The sequence below is a fragment of the Terrapene carolina genome, unplaced genomic scaffold (genome assembly GCF_002925995.2).
Source record: "Terrapene carolina triunguis isolate 2854851 unplaced genomic scaffold, T_m_triunguis-2.0 Scaffold18, whole genome shotgun sequence".
In the NCBI taxonomy this organism is placed as follows: domain Eukaryota; kingdom Metazoa; phylum Chordata; order Testudines; family Emydidae; genus Terrapene; species Terrapene triunguis.
Genome location: NW_020664369.1, coordinates 4,412,879 through 4,435,344, shown reverse-complemented (window position 1 = coordinate 4,435,344; position 22,466 = coordinate 4,412,879). Strand labels below are relative to the sequence as shown.

General features: G+C 41.1%; 1 protein-coding gene across 1 annotated transcript in view; it reads right to left on the bottom strand.

Moving 5' to 3' along the window:
* Positions 1–22,466, bottom strand: part of LOC112103175 (von Willebrand factor A domain-containing protein 8) — a 255,098-nt gene that overhangs the window by 6,388 nt on the left and 226,244 nt on the right. The window contains exons 38-40 of the mRNA XM_029911809.1: positions 14,270–14,378; positions 9,024–9,149; positions 6,724–6,882 (exon numbers count right to left, since the gene is read on the bottom strand). Coding sequence (XP_029767669.1) covers positions 6,724–6,882; positions 9,024–9,149; positions 14,270–14,378 — 394 coding nt within the window. The remainder of the gene's footprint in view (positions 1–6,723; positions 6,883–9,023; positions 9,150–14,269; positions 14,379–22,466) is intronic.

The following is a 22,466-nucleotide window of genomic DNA, read 5'->3' as shown; positions in this document are numbered from 1 at the left end:
ATTACGTAAAGTGCAGAGATGAGGTTCTCTTGGGTTTAAAGTTGTATGACTCTTTTGTAATGTGCTATCTCTTTGGATCTGGACCTTCTGATTTCTTCTCCGGATAGCTGTTCTGACACTGATGTTAGTGTACCAACTTTAAGGGGGTATTCCATATTTTGCAGCCTGGGAATACCACCCTGCTGCTTAGCACGAGACAATAATGAATGAGCCTTTCACTCTGAAGCTACTGGGTTCAAACTGAATTTAGGTGACTTGTGAAAATAGGCTTTGAGTAGCTCCTAGTCCAGGGATCGGCAACCTTTGGCATGCGGCCTGCCAGGGAAAGCACCTGGCGGGCTGGGCCGGTTTGTTTACCTGCCCTGTCTGCAGGTTCGGCCGATCGCGGCTCCCACTGGCCTTGGTTCGCTGTTCCAGGCCAATGGGGGCTGCGGGAAGCGGCGCGGACCAAGGGATGTGCTGGTCGTCCTTCCCGCAGCCCCCATTGCCTGGAATGGTGCCGCAGACGCAGTAGGGCTTTCCCTGGTGGGCCGTGGGCCAAAGGTTGCCGATCCCTGTTCTAGTCCATACATCACAAAACCAAGCCACAGTTTGGTATGTTTCTCATCCCTGTATGAGAGAGGTCCACGACTAGTGTATATGGGCAACTGCAGGCCGAGGCTAAAAGGTATCTGAAAAACTACTTGGAAGCTTGAGCACCTTGCTGCAGTAGGACTGACTTAATCAGTGCTATTAGTCTCACACTTTAAGAATCATTGGCACGGAAAGGCTTAAGAAAGCAGCTTCCCAAATAACAGCTATTATAAAAAGAAGTCAAATGCAGAACATCTTGGCCTTCCATTTATCTTTCAATGTCTAGCAGCAGAAGTAGAACCCAAAATGCTTTTTCTCATGAGTTCCATTGGGAGTAAAGATTAAGTAAGAATTAAGGACTTTGGGTGTGATCCTGGTGGAAGCTTTTATTTTTTTTTTTAAACACAGTGCAAGTTAGCCTCACACATTAGCCTCACAAGCATGGTTGCACACACAAGGGAGATTAAAGAGGCTATAAACATAAAAAAAATCAATAATAATGGGGGATATCAACTATTCCCATATTGACTGGGTATATGTCACCTCAGGACAGGATGCAGAGATAAAGTTTCATGACACCTTAAATGACTGCTTCTTGGAGCAGATAGTCCTGGAACCCACAAGAGGAGAGGCAATTCTTGTTTTAGTCCTAAGTGGAGCACAGGATCAGGTCCAACAGGTGAATATAGCTGATCCACTTGGTAATAGTGACCCTAACATAACAAAATGTAGCATCCCTGGGGGAAGGGGAACACCAAAGCAGCCCACCATGGTAGCAATTAATTTCAGAAAGGGAACCTACACAAAAATGAGGAGGTTAGTTAAACAGAAATTAAAAGGTACAATGCCAAAAGTGAAATCCCTGCAAGCTGCATGGGAAATTTTTAAAGACACCATAACAGAGGCTCAATTTAAACGTATATCCCAAATTTAAAAACATAGTAAGAGGACCAAAAAAGTGCCACCGTGACTAAACAACAAAAGTAAAAGAAGCAGTTAGAGACAAAAAGGCATCCTTTAAACAGTGGAAGTTAAATCCTAGTGAGAAAAATAGAAAGGAGCATAAACTCTAACAAATGAAGTGTAAAAATATAATTAGGAAGGCCAAAACCCCCCCCAAAAAACCCCGTGAAGAACAGCTAGCCAAAGACTCAAAAAGTAACAGCAAAAAATGTTTAAGTACATCAGAAGCAGGAAGCCTGCTAAACAACCAGTGGGGCCACTGGATGATTGAGATGCTAAAGGAGCACTTAAGAGAGATAAGGCCATTGTGGAGAAACTAAATGAATTCTTTGCATCAGTCTTCATGGCCGAGGATGTGAGGGAGATTTCCAAACTTGACAAATCTGAGGAACTGTCCCAGCTTGAGGTGTCATTAGAGGAGGTTTTGGAACAAATTGATAAACTAAATAGTAATAAGTCACCAGGACCGGATGGTATTCACCCAAGAGTTCTGAAGGACCTCAAATGTGAAATTGCAGAACTAACTGTGGTATGTAACCTATCATTTTAATCATCTTCTGTACCAGATGATTGGAGGATAGCTAATGTGACACCAATTTTAAAAAAAGACTCCAGAGGTGATCCCGGCAATTCCAGGCCAGCAAGCCTAACTTCAGTACCATGCAAATTGGTTGAAACTATAGTAAAGAACAGAATTATTAGAAACACAGATGAACACAATTTGTTGGGGAAGAGTCAACATGGTTTTTGTAAAGGGAAATCATCCCTCACCAATCTACTAGAATTTTTTGAGGGGGCCAACAAGCATATGGACAAGGGGGATCCAGTGGATAAAGTGTACATAGATTTTCAGAAAGCCTTTGACAAGGTCCCTCACCAATAGCTCTTAAGCAAAGTAAGCTGTCATGGGATCAGAGGGAAAGTCCTCTTATGGATCAATAACCGGTTAAAAGATAGGAAACAGAGGGCAGGAATAAATGGTCAGTTTTCAGAATGGAGAGAGGTAAATAGTAGTGTCCCCCAGGGGTCTGTACTGGGACCAGTCCTATTCAACATATTCATAAATGGTCTGGAAAAAGGGGTAAACAGGGAGGTGGCAAAATTTGCAGATGATACCAAACTGCTTTGGAGTTAACTATCTTGAGTAGACCATGCAGAGTTACAAAGGGATCTCACAAAACTGGGTGTCTAGGCAACAAAATGGCAGATGAAATTCAATGTTGATAAATGCAAAGTAATGCACATTGGAAAACATAATCCCAACTATACATATACAATGTAAAAAAGGGTCTAAATTAGCTGTTACCACTCAAGAAAGAGATGTTGGAGTAATTGTAGATAGTTCTCTGAAAACATCCACTCAATATGCAGCGGCATTTAAATGGAACAGCTTCTATATGAGGACAGATTAGTAAGAGGCTGGGAATTTTCAGCTTGGAAAAAAGACGAGTAAAGGGGGATATGTTGGAGGTCTATAAAATCATGACTGGTGTGGACAAGTCGAATAGAGAAGTGTTGTTTACTCCTTCTCATAACACAAGAACTAGGAGTCACTAAATTAAATTAATAGGCAGCAGATTTAAAACAAACAAAAGGAAGTATTTCTTCATACAACACACAGTCAACCTGTGGAACTCTTTGCCAGAGGATGTTGTGAAGGCCAAGACTATAACAGGGTTCAAAAAAGAACTAGATAAATTCCTGGAGGATAGGTCCATCAATGGCTATTAGCCAGGATGGACAGGGATGCAAAACTATGCTCTGAAGTGTCCCTAGCCTCTGTTTGCCAGAGGCTGAGAATGGGTGACAGAGGATGGCTCACTTGATGATTACCTGTTCTGTTCATCCCCTCTTAAGCATCTGGCATTGCCCATTGTGGGAAGACAGGATACTGTGCTAGATGGATTATTGGTCTGACCCAGTATGGCCATTCTTATGTTCTCCTGAAAGCTGACTTACAGCCCATGTGTGTTACAGCACAAATCAAACAGCCCAGTAATGCTTAAATTGGTGCAAGCTTCTTAGTTGATTATTGCACTACTTGGTGCTGAATTTTCTAATAGCATCAGATGCTCTGTGAAAGATTTTGCTCTATTAAAGCTCTGGGTATACAAACTGTAAAGCACAAGTTTCCCTAAATATTATCTTTCACTTCATTACTTTTCTTGAGAAGTTAGTAAAAGTTCATTCCACTCTGCTGTTAAATACAGCACATACTGTGTTGTTGCTACTGTGCAATTCAGAAAGTGTGCGTGAAATGAGAAAAATTTCATCTTCCACTGCTGCTACCACACTCTGCACCAAGATGTTGCTTTTTTCAAAGCAATAAGGAAAAATGAAAGGCCATGTGTGATGAATGGAAAATGTATTATGAATCAGACAGGCTTTCGCTGGAAGGGATACCAGCTTCCAAATCCCTTCCTGTTCTGGACAACACTAAATATACCCTTTAATATTTGTATTTAGCCTGCCATCCGCTTGACTTTAAAAAAGAAATTATGCTGCCAAGCATTACAAAACATTTCTCCTTTTTCCTCTTCCACTTCCATTTAAATGGCACTGCCTCTAACGTCAGCTTCTCAGCTGTGGCCTCCTGAATTGTGTATACAAAATGTGTAATGCTCCCTTTTAATATCACTATAAATCAAAAACGTAAGGATTTTCACACAATTATATAGCTTGTAGTTCATGGAACCATTTCTGAAGTTTTTAGAAACCCTCATAAAACCTTTGCTACATAGTCTAATAACTAAGTTATGGCTCTTGATCTAAAACCATAGGACTTTGTACTTTATGTAAAGCACAGAACTAACTTCCATTTTAGGAGATATTGCATTTTCAAATAGGTTCAGCATATAAGATGGACAACACTAGAAAAGATGCTATAATAATTTCAAATCTGCAGAATGACTGTTATTATAATGTGTATCCTGCCATTTGCACATATGAAAAGGGTAGATGGATATGCAGGTGCACCTTTTGCATGCATGATTTAGGAGTAGCCTTTAAAAATTTGAGCTCCTGGAATACAACACAGTTAGCAGTGGTAGTAACATTTATTAAACGCCAACAAGGAGTTCAGCCACTTACAGGACAATTGGACGCAGAACGATGCATGTTACCTTCCCCAAGAAACTTAGAATCTAAATAGACAGCACAGAATGCATTGAGAGACTTGGAAGAAGGTTCAGTGTTAGAACTTCATTCTCCTCTCTCCCACTCCTTTAATATGTTGAGTTAGAGGCTAAGCCCTTGTGAGATGCATGGAAGAGGTGATTTTGGAGGAGGAATTTAAAAGATGGCAGTTAATATAGACCAACTGATTCCCTGATTGTAGAAAGAGTCACCCTTCTCTCCCTCTCTGAACAAGGTTGTCCCTATGAGAATTGGAAACAAATAGCCACCTTGGGCATAAAGGAGTACAGACAGACAAGAAATGGCCACTGTCACTCTTCTAACCTTAAATGGATCACTACCATGTTGTCCGTCTTAGAGCAACCACACTGTACATTTTTAGTACTTGCCCCATGATAAGTAAAGTAGCAGAGGAAAAAAAACGTGAGTCTACTTCATTTATCATGTAATCAATATGTCAGGCCCTAAAGACTAATCTGACAACAAGAAAGTCTCATGGGATGGTGACCAAAAGGGTAATATATAGTGAGAAAGCACAGTGAGGAAGGGAAAAAAAGTTCCCTGAATCAGTCCTCTTTTTAGCAGAGAACTAATTAAAGCACCAGAACAAAAAATGGGCATAGGCTGGGGAGTGGTTTTAAGCAGTCAAAAATAGAACTTTAATGACGACAGGAGTAGAGAATTTCAATATGTAATCAGTTTTGAATGTTTTGCTTATAATGCTGCTTCACAGATCCACCAGACCTTGCACCAGAAACTCTTAAAATCTGCCCTTAAATGGCTGCTTCTCTGAGAGATTAGTCCAGTCGTTTTCAACCTTTTTTCATTTGCAGACCCCTAAAAAATGTCAATTGGAGGTGCGGACCTCTTTGGAAATCTTAGACATAGTCTGTGAAACCCCAGGGACCACAGGTTTGAAAACCATTGCATTAGTCTACAACAGGAAGAGGTATCAGCAAGTATCTCCGAAGGTCAACAAATTCTGTCAAATCAAGTTATGGGAAGGACTTGGGGAAAGGTGGAGGGATAAGAGAGAAGAGAAGAGAATGAGGGTCATTTAACTCTTGCCTCTAGATAAGTAAAGTAGCAGAGGGAAAAAAACTGTGAGTCTACTTCATTTATCATGTAATCAGTAAGTCAGGCTACAATTCCCAAATACTCTAAAGACTAGTCTGATAACAAGGAAGCCTTTGTCTCATGGAAGGGAGATAAAAGGATAGTAATATATGGGGGAAGCACAGTTAGCTCAACAGGAGCTCTGAGAGCAACTGTGGCTGGGTGCACCCACTGCCCTACAATTTCATGGGTCCAGGGCTCCCCCATTGCCCACTTGCGTCAATTCTGCTGGTCAGTGCAATGTGAGGCCATATACCCTCATTGCCAACTTTATAGAGAACAGCACTAGTGATGACACTGGTCTTCTGCGGACCGTATGCTCCAATTGTGTCTAGTCCTTATGAAGCAGGAGAGAGAGAAATGGAGGAAGAATAATATCTCACTTGCCCCCGGATAAGAACATCACCTAGGCTGCTCTAATTCAAGATGGGTCCAGCTAATGCAGAATCAGGGAGTTATATCTAGCTCCTTGACAGCTCCTCCCTTCTCCTGTACTGAACAGAGATCTGATGCACGGGAGAACTGAGCTAAGGTCCAACTCAAGTGCAGCAGACATAATGGAAGAGGAGAATGCCGCCTTGGTGTGCCACAAATTTCCAATATCTTATCCACTGCTATTAAATATAAAACGAGCCTTACAGTTCTTTACAAGAGTGGCAATTTTCACAACTAATAATTGTATTCCATTTTTGTATGTCTGTTTTTATAACCCTTAAACTGAATCATAATCTGCACTCATAGTGTTCAATGCTTCCTATCCATGGACTGGTATTATTTTCAGGCTGCTAGCAACAGATTTAATTAAGTCTTTATTTCCTTACATGGATGAATAATACTCTTTGGCTAGACAGAGTAATGAAATACTTTTTTCCACTGCCTGTACGCAGCCTGTGCAAGTACTCATTACCACTAAACTCCTGGCCCAGCTATAGTTACCTTAAACTTGTGCTCGTAATTCTCAAAAGCTTCCATGACCATGCAGACAGCCTCCATGGAACGCTCCAGTCGACCATCTACCCCATTAAAGCGGTACATGCTGCCAGAAACATCCACTACCAGGCGCAAACGCTTAGGCTTCTGCTGAGGGCTACCAAGCTGCGAGAGAAAAGTACCAGAAATAACTTTATGAATGGGAAAGCTACACTTTTGATAAGAACAGAACACTGTAAAAGGAGTCATCGCACACTTTTTCAAAACACTAGACAACAAAAACTCTGTCCTAGCAGGCAAGCTCTCTCTAGCAAGTTCAGATTATTAAAAAAAAAAAGGTGAAATTATTTGAATTTTTCTGATTAATAGTTGAGAAAAAATTATTTTAGATACCTGGATACAGTCTCTCTATTTCTCTGTTTTATATACTCAATGACCAGAAACAAAATGCGATAATTCCACCCATTTATAAGGAAAATACCTTTGTTGCTAGATTTCTAATTAACAACATTTTATTACAATAAAAGGAATCTCAAATTTCCACTTTTTGCCAAGAGTCATAAGGGTAATGCCTCCTTGAATTATGGTACTAAAGGGGACTTGTATAAGATCATAAAGTTTGTCTGCTGAAGTTAATATCTTTCTAAAAATGTGTGAAGTCTTTTTCTGATTAACTCCTCAATTTTGTACATTCTGACTGTAAAGCTTTCCTCATCCCCTCTGCCTCCTCCCCCTTAAATGTCTGTTTTAACAATTTCTGGCACACTAGGTTCTGGAAAGGTATTTTATCCCATATGCAATGAGAGAAGTCTGGATTCAAATGAAAGGCTATTAAAAGATGGTTTGGCAAAAAAACAAATATTTAAAATGTTTATCTGTAACTGATTTCCAAATATTTCTCTTTCATTCAGCAACCATTTGAGAATTTTTAGTTTAGTTTCTTCTTTTTATTATTAATGCAAATGATTGCAATATCAACTCCCCCCTCCCCAATCCCATTGAAGCCCATGTTTATATATTTTTAATTCAAAATGTAAAATTGCCTCCTTAGCATTTTCACTAGGTAAGCTCTTTTTATAATGTATTGAAAAATAAAAAAACAGCACTTTGAAGAGTACTGGAAATTAGGATATTATAGCTTTTCCCTTACTTAGCTCTGATGTAGGATGGCTAGGCTGCATAAGCTGTTCAAAACAACAAATAGTGAGACCATGTAATATGAAAAATAAATGAGAGAGAGTTGTATCAAATATGTATTTAGCTACTGAGAAGAAAGCTATTCTAAATGATTGTTTGCAAAATAAAATTCCTTCACGTGTAAACATTAAAAATTAAAATTAAAAATAATTGGCTATATTAAATCTGGCTATTACAATACACCTCTACCTCGATATAACGTTGTCCTCGGGAGCCAAAATATCTTACCACGTTATAGTTGAAACCGCGTTATATCGAACTTGCTTTGATCCACCGGAGTGCGCAGCCCCACCCCCCCGGAGCACTGCTTTACCGCGTTATATCCAAATTCGTGTTATATCGGGTCGCGTTATATCGGGGTAGAGGTGTATAATGATGATCTAGACCAGTGGTTCTCAAAGCTGGTCTGCCGCTTGTTCAGGGAAAGCCCCTGGTGGGCCGGGCCGGTTTGTTTACCTGCCGCGTCTGCAGGTTCGGCCGATCGTGGCTCCCACTGGCCGTGGTTTGCCATTCTAGGCCAATGGGGGCTGCGGGAAGGGCGGCCAGCACATCCCTCGGCCTGCGCCGCTTCCCGCAGCCTCCATTGGCCTGGAGCAGCGAACCGCGGCCAGTGAGAGCTGCGATCAGCCGAACCTGCAGACGCGGCAGGTAAACAAACCGGCCCGGCCCGCCAGGGACTTTCCTTGAACAAGCAGCGGACCGGCTTTGAGAACCACTGATCTAGACAACTAGCCTTAAAGTTGATTTGTTGGTGTGTGTCAACTGGTTTCTTTTTCAATGACTCATATAATTCTAACAAAAATTTTTTCTGACGAACGTCCAAAATTATGAGTAGTCATAAAATAGTAGATTTTTAAAAGTTTTTATTTAGGTTTTAATTATTCACTCATTTTCTCATTAATTTCACATCAGAATTGTTAATTTGCAAATCCAAAAACCTGAGTGTTGAAAGTTTTCTTATAGTATGATAACGTGTGTTAGTGAGGAAAGACATGTGATAGTCATTTAATTTTATTTGAACTTGTTAACCATCTTTACTAGGCTAGCATAATGAAGCTCAAGGAACTAGTAAACTTGCTAGTTGCACCCACTATTTATGGAATACTTACTTCTGGCTCAAGCTCTCCCCGTCGTTTATAAATAGCTTTTTCTCCTGTTAGTCCATCAATTATTTTGGCATCATCTAGCTCTCCAATAGCTTGGTGTCTCAGCCATTGTCTTTCCTTACCCTTGGCCTACAAAAGAAAAGCATCCTTAATTCATTCAGTGCTGCTGGCACATTTTACACTGTTTAAGAGATACAGAACATGACACAAATATGGGTTTTCTTTGTAATTATCTGACAGCTCTGGCACAAGTTGGTGAAATCCGAACACATTTTCATAAATGCCGGGTATCTCTTGCTGAGAGACTAATTATTGCTGACAAAGTATATATTTTCCCCACAATTTTTGTCACTTCTAAGCCTTTTCACATAGAGATTTTGAAATATGGACCATGTAATCTTTGCATTTTAATTGCAAATATATTGGAAAATGGTACACAAATGAATCTATGCAGAAATCCATAGATTTAGAGGGACAGGCACAACAGAAGTGTTTTCCATCCAGGCACTGTGAGAAAATGTACTGGATGACTAAAACAGAGGCAAAACTCAACAGTATTACGTAAAAATACCTACACTGAAGGAGAACCCTATCTAATGTGGATGACACAAAGCTGGGAGGTATTGCCAATACAGAGAAAGACCAGGATATCATACAGGAAGATCTGGATGACCTTGTAAACTGGAGTAATAGTAATAGGATGAAATTTAATAGTGAAAAGTGCCAGGTCATTCATTTAGGGATTAATAACAAGAATTTTGTTATAAGCATCAGTTGGAAGTAACAGAGGAGGAGAAGGACCTCGGAGTACTGGTTGATCACAGGATGACTATGAGCCGCCTATGTGATTATGGCCATGAAAAAAGCTAATGCGGTCTTGGGATGCATCAGGCGAGGTATTTCCAGTAGAGATAAGGAGGTGTTAGTACTGTTATACAAGGGACTGGTGAGACCTCATCTGGAATACTGTGTGCAGTTCTGATCTCCCATGTTTAAGAAGGATGAATTCAAACTGTAACAGGTACAGAGAAGGGCTACTAGGGTTGATACGAGGAATGGAAAACCTGTCTTATGAAAGGAGACTCAAAGAGCTTGGCTTGTTTAGCCTAACCAAAAGAAGGCTGAGGGGAGATACGATTGCTCAGAGGGATAAATACTAAGGAGAGAGAGGAATTATTTAAGCTCAGTACCAATGTGGATACAAGAACAAATGGATATAAACTGGCCATCAGGAAGTTTAGACTTGAAATTAGACGAAGGTTTCTAACCATCAGAGGAATGAAGTTCTGGAACAGCCTTCCAAGGGGAGCAGTGGAGGCAAAAGACATATCTGGTTTCAAGACTAAGCTTGATAAGTTTATGGAGGGGATGGTATGATGGGATAGCCTAATTTGGGCAATTAATTGATCTTTGACTATTAGCAGTAAATATGCCCAATGGCCTGTGATGGGATTTTAGATGGGGTGGGATCAGGGCCGGCTCCAGGCACCAGCGGAGGAAGCACGTGCATTCTTGGGGTGGCACAGTCTGGGCGGATTTTTTTTTTTTTGCTTGGGGCTGCAAAAATGGTAGAGCTGGCCCTGGGTGGGATCTGAGTTACTACAGAGAATTCTTTCCTGGGTGTCTGGCTGCTGAGTCTTGACCACATGCTCAGGGTTTAGCTGATCGCCATATTTGGGGTCGGGAAGGAATTTTCCTCCAGGGCAGATTGGCAGAGGCCCTGGGGGTTTTTCACCTTCCTCTGCAGCGTGGGGGCATGGGTCACTTGCTGGAGGATTCTCTGCACCTTGAAGTCTTTAAACCATGATTTGAGGACTTCAGTAGCTCAGACATAGGTTAGGGGTTTGTTACAGGAGTGCGTGGGTGAGATTCAGTGGTCTGCGTTGTGCAGGAGGTCAGACTGGACAATCATGATGGTCCCTTCTGACCTTAAAGTTTAAAGTCTAAAGTCTATGATTCTAATGGTCTATGCGTGGTTCCTTTTACAACAGCATTCATAATAATCTTGTATGCAATTTACAATCAAAACATTGCAAATAGTAATGATCAAGACAGTGCACTTTTTGCTACCATGGGTGTTTGTGCTCTGACTTTTAATACTGATGTACCATTCTTTACAGCTCAGTCCTGCTGTCTATACGCTAGTAATACTCCCACTGAATACATCCCCTCTGATGACTGAAGAATTCGGTGCTTAGACAACAGGGCTTAAGTTTCCTCTTAGTGATCTCTCATTGGCCTCACAGACCCTGGTTCTCTCAGTTTGTCTTCCTTTGAAATTACCTCTCATCAGAGATCTTCTGAAGCAGGGACCATGCTTTGCCAATCCCAGAGAAGTTCAAACTGCATGCCTGGAATCTGAGAGGACAGATCTCTGGAACTTTGTACACTCTGGACAGCTATTTGATGACCAACTACAGTCCACAAAAGAATTCTACATCCCAGCCCACTGCCTCTGGCATGTGTTCAAATGTAGGTGTTCTGAACAGGTCCTCAGTTTGAAATCAGTTCTAGCAAAACCTACCTTTGGTTCTTAATTGATGGATTCATTAAAGGTCTGAGCTTTAAAGCCTTACATGTCCAGGTGGCTTTGTTAGAAGTCTTCTGTTTACACTCAGGAAAAGGGATTTAGCTTTACACCCCCATTTCTAGGTTCTCCAGGCAGTGAGAAAATGTCACCCTCCATTTCAAGCCCACATAGCCAACTGGATGCTGAATTTCATAGTGAAACAACTGATGAAACAATCCTTTGGACCAATCGCTATTAGTTCATTGTTTTTCTTGTCTAAGTAACTTTACGTTTGCAAGAAGAATCAGTGAAACAAATACCCTTTTTTCCCCCTGACAGAGTGGGATTATGGACATCAGAACTTCTACCCAAAGTTTTTTCTTCCTATCCTTTAAATCAAGATACAATATTTTCTTCCTTTTTCCCAACCCTTCTCACCATAAGGTGGTGAAGTGCCATTACCTGCTTAGTGATTAAATTCTACTTGGACAGAACAACATCTTTCTTGAAAACAAGTGTCTTATTTCCCAGATGGGCAAGGACAAAGGTTTTAAAACCGTGAAAGCCACCATCTTCATACAGGGCGGGGCAGCATTATGAATCTTGTATGAGAATGGGCAGAACTCATCCTTCTTATTCAAGAGCTCATTCTACAAGATCTATTTCCACTTCATGAGCAGAGAGGAATATGAGGAAATCTGCAAAGCAAATGATTTGGGCATCTCTTCTCATTCATAAAAAATTACAAAGTGGAAGTCTCATCTTCCTCTGATATTGCCTTAGGTCAATAGGTTTGCAGTCTGTCATCCCGCCTTGGTTCCTTTACTTTTCTGACTGTTTTAACTTTCAGACGATATATACACACACTACCAAAATTTCACAAGTGATGGCCAGTTTGCCCTGTCTCGCATGGAGAGCCACAAACGTGAAAGGAACAGTAGAATGGGCTGAGATGACATTTTGTTCACAGCATTGACTACAAGCATTTGAGCATGGATGGGTCTTTAACACACCAAGTTCTGAGGACGACTGTTCTTTCAAGTATTTGTGATCTGCTTCCTCTTGGTAGACAGCAAGGGAAAAACAGCAGAAGGCAATAAAGTTTCAGTTTCACTGAGCATATCCTTAGTTTAGTTATTGTATACACTGACAAAGCTATAGCTTTGAGGATATTCAAAAAAGAAGTGTGGGAAGAAAATGTTTTGACTAGCAGCATGGTTCACACTAATCCTATTCTCTTAGTCATTTTCAGAGATGTGTTTCAAGTGATGACAGCTTCTCCTTGAAGTATATTTGCTATTCTGATTATGCATTAATTAAAAGTATCTGAGTTGTAAATATCTTAAGGGAAAACCGAGTTGACATTGTTCTTTTCCTGCTAAATTTGAACTAGTTTCTTCTCCAAAATACTGCTAAATTATTTAGAATATTCAATGACTATCCCTTCCACATAGAATTGCATACAGTTTCCGGTCTATCTATACAGTAAAAACAAAACAAAAACACCCAGAAGTGTTTTTAATGTATTTTGCAAATGCATGCGATGCTGTTAAAATAGAAAGAGAAAACTATGCCTGAAAACTCTTAAGGAAAAAACAATTTTTCCATAATGATTTTCAGTTATTTTGATGTCAATAAAATGATGTTTTTAAAGGATTCACGGTAAAGCAAGAGACAAGTAAACAAATATTAGGGTCTGAATAATATAAACAATGTGCGCACATTATGCAATCATAGTAAGTTTAAATTTGCCTTTATTTCAAAGGTAATTTGAAAAGTTATAAATTTGTATGTCTAGTTATTGCAGTTAGAAAGTGATTGAGGATTTTTAAGGAGCTTATTTTTCAAAACCATAATTACACAGTAAAATTTGACCTAAGAGTGACATCACTTTTAATTGCACCACTGACTTAATATTCCTGAAATAAGGAATGTCTGCCTGATAATTTTACTAGTTCTATGTTTTCTCATCTCTACTGATAGCCCCACCCGCTCCCATTAAAAATGTAAAAATTCTTTCCTTTTTCCCCACTTTCTTCACTTTCATCTTGAAATTAATATACTTGTTTTTGTTTACAGTGTTTGTGTACCAGCATTGCTGGAAGCTAGCACAGTTCTATGGTTAATTAACTGATGATACAGCAAACAAAGGCAATAAAGGACAAACTTTCTTGTTGGTTATATCCTACATAAAGAGAGCATCTATTTTTATTTTTAAATGTGCCAATGAGAGGTTCCTTTTAAACCGAGTCAAATTTAAGCTTTATAAATTTAAGCTTTCTGCTACACACAGTTGGATGCCTGAAAAGCTATGACCAGGCAGGAGCCATGGACCCCCTATGAAAATCTGCCTTGTTCACACTTCTGAGCCACGGGGGGCTCCAGGACAGAATCAGGGACACGGAATGGGATCCATGCACTGTCACACACATCCACCTCATCCCCTAATGTCTCTTTTCTCACTCGGTTTAATTGTGCTCCTAAACAAGTCATCCCTGTGGTGAGCTGTGTGGGAATACTGATTGTCTGGTTGGCCAGAATACAGGTCCACTTTAATGCTGCTTTTGAAATGGTCACATATTTCTGTGTTTGCCCTAATTGCATGTAGGACCTCAATTTGCTCTCGACTCCCAAAGATATTATTAATCAAATAGTGATATAATGTTGAAGTACAGTTGGTAATATTTTGGCCCTAATCTAGTGAGTTGACAGTTCCCTTTACCAATAAATCAAGCGTTACCTGCAGATTGTCTAGGATGATTCGGAGAGACTGGACTTGTCTTCGGACAGCTCCAGAGAACCTTTCGTAAGTAGATGCATCATATTCACTCATCCGGATCTCCTTTAATCTGAAGCAAGAAAGAGGCTAAAAAATTAAGAATGGAATCATGCAAAAAAGCATCTAATCCATTTCTACAGGCAGGGGTACATTTATTTGTTGATAATGGCTAAGCTCCAACAAGAACGGACAGACTCTGAGGAGTAGCAGCTGCTTTTATTGACTTCTGAAGCGACAGTTAATAACGGATGTCCACACAGCCTACATCACATTTAAAATGTATTGAGGGTATTAATCCTTTAGCCGTCTCAGATCCTTTTGTTTTAGCGATTAGGCTGCAAGTCATATATTTCAACAACTGTGATAAAATTACACAAGCGTTTGCTGGCTCAGGTGTTGTTATATGTACATAAAGGGAGTTGTTAGGGTGTGTATTTTTTACCTCATTTGCAATGCATTTTAAACATTCTGGGTAACCGACATTTAACACAAAGATAAGGTCAAGTAGTGCTCTGCAAGTCTGTCCCCATAGACCTATAACTAGTTAGTACCTTTTAAACACTCTCTACAAAACAAAGAAACCTCAGAACAAATGGAAAGTTTTGAACAAATGTTTAAAAGAATTGTCCTGAACACAGAAGACAGAACACAGAGCTCAGTGTTGTTAGGAGGTCTAAAATAGAGAATTATTTCTGAGCTGCTGATACTGGTATATATATTTTATACCATTCCTTGTAGGGCTGGTCTACACACAGATGTTCTACTGCTTTATCTGTTTCTAAGCAAATACAGTGAAAGCAGTGCAACGCTCTACTGTGGATGCAGTTATACTGGTACAAAGGTGTTTATATCTGTATAGCTTATTTCCAGTAGAAGTACACCAGTACAACTGCATCCACTCCAGGAGGCTGCACTGCTTTAACAATATTGGTTTTTAATCAGAGATAGGTAACGTGGTACAAAAACAGCGGGTAGACTAGACGAGGTAAAACTTAATTCATGGTAACATGGTGAGATGCATTAGGGCCGAATCCAACTCACAGTGAAAGCAATAGAAAGACTCCCATTGTCTTCAGTGGGAGTTGGATCAGTCCCTTAATGAATAATGAAACAAAGATTACAACTTTGTTTTATTTACTATGATCTTAATGTTTTTCTACACTGAATTATACACTTAGTGAGACAGTCGTTACAGAAGATTATTACAGCACCATAGCTAGGAAGAGGCAAATTCTCAACATTGTGCACGGAGACAAAACAGGTGAGGTAAAATCTTTTATTGGACCAACTTCTGCTGGTGGAAGGGATAAGCTTTTAAGCTTCACAGAGCTCTTGTTCAGGTGTGGGGAAGGTAACCAGAGTGTCTAAGCTAAATACAAGTTGGGACAGATTGTAAAGCATAAGGGGCTCATATATGCTGAAAGAGACCACTTAAAATGAAGTAGGCAGTTATTGGTTAGCAAGCGGAGACGAGGGCATGTGTGGTGTTGTGATGAGCCATAAAACCAGTCTCTGCTGAGTCCATGGTTTTTAGTGTATAGCAGAGTTATCTTGTCTCTCTCATATCCTGGGACCAACACGGGTACTGCAAACAATATTGTGCACTGGCATTTATCTTGGTGACTCCTGGAATCTGAGTTTAATACCTTCACAACACAGAGAAAATGTACCTCCTAATGATCATGTTTTACTATAGTAGTCTATGTGCTGTTGTATTAATTTAAATGCAATAAATGGGCCAAAGGTGTTAACATAATCCATTCACTGCCCAACATTAAACAGTGTTAAAGGTCTGAAGTTTGGTATACAGAGACCTCAGCCTGCTCAGTATAATGGCAAACATACTATTAAAAATCCTTTTAACCTTTGAAATGTAAAGTATTAAGTAAGGCTTTCATTTTAACAACAATTCTTGCTCCCTTTCCCTTCAGCAGGAGAGAGTTTTTAGAAGGAAAATCCCCACTGTTTGAGAGTCTATTGGAAGGTAAAAACTGTCCTTCTGAGGAAAAGAGAAGAAGTTAGTTGAGATGAGCTAGAGCTGTTGTTGTTACTGCTGTTTTAAAGTCCAATACCGTTTCATCTCAGGTGGTGTTTGGGACACAGCTGGGATTCAGCTGGATTCAAATCTTACATTAAACATAAAAAATATTAAAACAAAGTTTTGTTTGAAACTAACTTTGAAAACAATTGCTTATTTGCTGAAGTGCCATCTTCTGAGAGAGTCCCACATTGGGCTGCCAAAAATATTGCATTAATTTAGATGGAATAAATGGGCCAAGGTGCGAACATAACTGTCCAACATTAAATAGTGTTAAATCCTTGTTCCGTCTTCCTTTAGCCAGAGAGAGTTTTAGAAGGAAAAAATCCCCATTTGACGGTCTCTAAGATGGTACCGGAGATGGTAAATCTGTCCTTTTGAGGAAAAGAGAAGAAGTTAGTTGACATGAGCTGGAGCTGTTTGTTGCTGCGGCTGCTGCTAAAGTCTGATAGATACTGTTTCACCTCAGGTGGGTTTAGGATTCAGCTGGAGCTGGTAGGGGTGGTGATGTTATCTGGATCCCTCTCTCTGCCTCAGTTTGGTCAAGACACCTCAGAAGTAGGATAAAGCTAGGGTCTAGGGTCTCAGGACATGGTGGGGGAGGCAGTCATGATAGAGAAGCTCGCTCCAGTAGCCTCCGTCTGGTTCTTCTCTATTCCACCCACCCAAAGTCTTTCTTTAAGAACCCACAAAGGGAATGGTGGGTGGAATAGCCCATCCCCTCATTATTTTGTCCATCAATTAAGCATAATATCAGACATACCAATTCTGGTTCATTAATTTCCAGTTCCAGATATTCTGTTTTTACCAACAATGAATTTAACAGTCCTTGAACAATACGAGTAGGCCCTTTCGTTTAGACTAATTCAACTTTTCTATCTCCTTTTTGTATTTTTCCCCATCAACATTAGTTAGTATAGGTTATTGTGACATCTTGTGAACTTTCACATACTTTTTACAGTTGAGCTCACGAGAGTAAATTTATAGGCCCAATTATCACAACAGTGACCATCCACTATGAAAGTCCGCCTGCCAGAAGTAGCTTGATTACACTACTGTTAACATTCACATGTCCCTCCAAATATTTACAAAGGATTGTCTCAAATGTCAAGGTGGATGCTAAATGAAAAATGATAAAATCAGCAGACTGCAGTCTATTAGTTTGATGTCTACAGTTACAGTGGTTGCACCATTTATCCTCTCCCTACAGAGGATACTGCAAGATTAATAAGAAAATCACAGTGCTTAGTTTAGAATTAAAAACAGTTCAACGAAAGAGCTATGCAATATCTGAGGTTTTGCATAAGTTGTCTGATTTTTGAGAGCTCAAAAAACACATTGTGCTTACAGGTATGGCTGAATAGTATGATCACATTACACATACAAATGCACCATGTGTTATTTTAGTTATGATGAAATCTGGAAATAATATGACAGGTTGTACCAGCTTTCTGAAAAAATCTCTTGTAAGGTGTGAGGAACTCTCGGAATTCTAGAAGTTGAAGTTGGTGTGGGGAGTAGCAGAATAAACAGAGGCAACTTTTATTCAACTGATAATGTCAGTGATTTGACGTGTTTTCCATAGCCAGTAGTATTCAGCCAGGAAATTTCAGGAGTGATAATTTTAAATCCTAGCCTCCCACTCAGAACTGCTAAACAGGCTGCACTATATTTAAGTAGTCCTTTCAGATAATTACATGTAAACAGTGAATCTTGCAGCTGACCCGCTCTCAAAAAAACAAAAAAACAAAAAAAGGCCCACTCCTTTATTGGGATGGTGGGGTTTTACAGGAGATTTGTACCCCACTTTAACTCCCTAGCTGCTCCTATCATTGAATGATAAAAGCATAAGCCAGACAAAGTAGTCTGGATGGAACAGTGTCAAACAGCTTTCTGTGAACTGAAGGAAACCTTAAGCAAAGATCCAGTGTTGATAAACCCAGACTTTGACAAACGCTTTATGGTCTTCACAGATACCTCAGACACTGTGTTGATGCAGACTAATGCTTAGGAAGAGAGACATCCAGTTGCACAGCTGAGTACAAAACTGCTCCCCAGGGAAAAGAATTATGGAACTATTGAAAAGTAATGTCTTGCAACTATGTGGGCTCGTAAGAGTATGTATGGAAGAAGAAGATCTGTATGAGTGGCACTTTACTGTATATGGATCGCTTGCCTGGCTCAATCATATGAAAGGTTCTAATGCCAGGTTGTTATGGAGTCTAACACTCCATAATTATGATTATGGAAGTAATTCATATTAAGGGAAATGCAAATATTATTGCTGATGTGTTGTCCCAAGGAAGGGCTTGAATGTCCCTAGATCACTGGGAGTAATCCCACTCAGTTTGTTCTTAAAGGGGGAATAGATGTGGAGAGTGGGGGAATTTTTGTAATATTTTTATGAAGCATTATTCAGTTTACCCATTGACTTTGTATGTCTAGCCACTGAGTGTGAAGAGATTAATTTCTACTCGGGGACAAGAGCAACGAGAGAGATGTTGGAATCATATAGGTGTCGGCCTATCTGGGTGGGACCAAAATGCACCATCAAGAACTGAATGGAATCAATACACATAAATGGAGAGACAATGGAAGACCCAAGCATTGGACATTAACTTGTGAACACAGCTTAGCTGTGTCTAGAAACAAAGCGTATGTCTACACTGCAACGTAAGCCCAGGGTGTGTGGGGCTGAAGCATGCAGACTGTGTGTTTGCAAGTCCAGGCCTGAGAGTCCACGCTGATTTAGAATTTCTGGATCCGGGTCTCCCACCTGTGCTCATGCATCTACACCAGGGGTTCTCCGACTGGGGGTCGGGACCCCTCAGGGGGTCACAAGGTTATTACATGGGGGGGGTCGCAAGCTGTCAGCCTCCACCCCAAACCCTGCTTTGCCTCCAGCATTTATAATGGTTTTAAATATATTAAAAAGTATTTTTAATTTATATGGGAGGTCGCACGCAGAGGCTTGCTATGTGAAAGGGGTCACCAGTACAAAAGTTTGAGAACCACTGCTCTACTTCTCCCTGGTGGTTGTCCAGGTGGCTTCTTGCTCCACATCGCCTGGATGCCAGCAGGAGGGGTCACTGTGAGCACAGGAGAAACAGGCTCCCCACCTCAGTTCAAGTGCCAACCCCACCACAGCCCAGAGCAGCTGGCAGCTGCAATTATGGGAAAGTCCGGCTTCGCACCCCTAGCCCTGGGATGGGGCAGGCTCAGTTGCTCTGCGACAATGGCACAAGTGCAGTCTGAAAGCTAGAGCTTTCCAAAGAAAAGGTCATCCGAATTTTTTTTTAACATTGCAAAATGTATTTTTCCCTACATTTGGTCTCCGAAACTGAACCGTTTTGGCTGAAATTTTCCACAAAAATTCATCCAGCGGAAGATACCCAACATGGAGAATTTCAGCCCAAATGGTTGAAGTTTGGTAAAGTTATAAGATCCTGCTTTCTGTTGCTTATCATGGAAAGGGTTGGGCTGTCTTAATAACACGCAGTGCTACTACCCCAGTATGGGCTGGTTCTGGGCACTAGAAGGTGGGAGCATCTCTCTCCTGTGTTCCTCCTGCTGACACCCAGGCAGCTTGGAGAAAGAAGCTGCCTGACTCAAATGCAGAGGGGATAAGAGCCAGACTTGAGGGGGAGTAGCTTGTGACAAGGATCTTGTGGGGTGGGAGACTGGGACTGGAGGAGGATGAGGAAGGCAGCGGGGGCTGGCTCAGCAAGGAGACTGGGACTGAGAGCTGGGGGGCGAATGGGACTGGGTGGGCAAGGAATCTGGGACTGGGAACTAGTGAGGCAAATGGAAGGAGGTGAAGGGGAAGGAGGACAGATCTGATGAGGAGCCAGATTGCAGAGTGAGAACTGGGATTGGCTGGGCAAGGAGAGTAGAACTGGGAGGGAGGAGGAGGGAAAATGGGCAGAAAGGTCTGTGACCATTAGAATGCACTCCTCTCCAGATCCTGAAATGGAACCCATGATTCCTTAGTCTCACCATTCCTTTGCTGTCACCAAATATCTGTGAAACCCACTGGCAAAGCATCTCTTCATCCCCTTCTAGTGCTGGTCAATTTAGAAGATGACAACAAACTACTGCTGTGAGTTATTCCATTAACTCAAGTGGGTAGTGGTCTGTGTTGGTGGATCATAAGGTTCAACACTGCTAGTGACCCAGGTGGTGTCAATATGGTACCACATGATGGATTTTTTTTAGTTTTCTTTTTTAAAAACCTAGGAATTATGCACACAAAACTAAGTTGAAGAATGTTATTAAGTTATAAAGTCAGCCTATCAAAATTTAAGAAATTCCAGAATAAAGGTGCCTGTGCAACATTAACTTGGCCTTTGCACATGCCTGTGCATTATGATACAGTTTTTAGTTACGTGATCTTATGCTGTTTTTTCCATGGGACCTGTGCCTCATTCAAGTGTGTGGTGTGTTATGTATTTGTGGGGGAAGTATGGGGTTTTACATTATCCTGTGAGGAAGATTAATATGTAGTGTTTCTTTATTTGTTGGAAGCAGAAGAGAGTTGTTGGGAAGTGCAGAATTTTTTACTGTCAGTGGAAATATGCTGCATGAGTGTTAAGAGATGTCCCCTAACTTGGCATTTCCTTGCTATTTAGGGTTTATTTTGGGGGGATGGGAAACTTAATGAAGTTTTTGTTAATGAGAATTTCCTAGGGTTTTAATAGGACAATTAATAGGATAAGCAACAAGGGCGGTTTAGGTTCGGCATTAGGAAAAAGTTCCTAACTGTCAGTGTGGTTAAGCATTGGAATAAATTGCCCAGGGAGGTTGTGGAATCTCCATCATTGGAGACGTTTAAGAGCAGGTTAGACAAACCTGGGATGGTCTAGATAAAACTCAGTCCTGCCATGAGTTCAGGGGTCTGGACTAGATGATCTCTCAAGGTCTCTTCCAGTCCTACGATTCTATGGTTCTATATTGCAGAGTCAAGAACCCACCCTGACTTCCCCTGAGGTGTACAGGAATATGGAAGTCGCTGGAGATGTTTGAGGTGGAGATCAGGGGAGAGAATGATCAGAGGGAATAGTGTGGAGAAGGGAGGCTTGGAGAACAAGAACACCTTGGTATGTGTCTTGGACCCTGGCATCCCCGGGACTCTGATGAGGCAGAGGAAGCCATGCTGGAAAAGGGATGATTGGGTACCGGTAGAGAATGGGGACTTGTTTTCCCCCACAACTCATCTCATCCTGGTGCACCAGGGAGATGGGGTGGGGGACTCTAGTTCTCCATCAACTAAAGAGATGGGACAGTTGAGTGAGCTAACTAGGCAGTGGGTTGTAGGGTCCGTCCTTACCTAATAATTCCAGCACATCCAGTATTTCTAGGTTAGGAAGCCTGTCAAGTATGGGGATTAGGTCCTGCTTTGAGCAGGGGGTTGGACTAGATGACCGCCTGAGGTCCCTTCCAACCCTGATATTCTATGATTCTATGGTATTTGTTCTGCTGGACCAGGCACAGCTCTTCAGCTCAGAGGTGTCTCTGTCAAAGCCATGGAGCATTGACAGAAGTATGAGAGCCGCCTGCTTTGGAGATCTCAATTCCTCCCCTTTGGGAACCCTGTTAACCTCTCCCTCCCCTCCCCCCGGCCTGCTCGAATGTGCCTGGGTTTATAGCATAGAGAGATATGCACACACTGGTGTTCATTCTCTCTTACTTCAAGATGAGGGAGGGAAGCAAGAACCAGGCCAGACAGGACTTCTCTCCCCATTTTCAGATTCCTGTTGAAAGGAGAAAGAGGCTAAGTGAAGTTTCTCAATCAGATGTATGCTCCAGTGGGAATAAAATAATCTGTGAAAGCACTTTCCATTTGATTTCCTTCTTCTGAAGGAGAGGTGTCAGACTGAGGGAGACCTTCCTATGCTGTTTCTCCTCATGATAGAAATCATACTTCTCTTCAGTGTTACACACTGATACTCTTCAGTGTGTAACCCACGTTTATACAGTGTTGCTCTGGCCCCCTTCTAGGGGCTAGTCCGTATACAGCAGGGGTTCTTAAACTGGGGATCAGGATGCCTCAGGGTTGTGAGGTTATTACATGGGGGGTCGCGAGCTGTCAACCTCCACCCCAATCCTGCTCTGCCTCCAGCA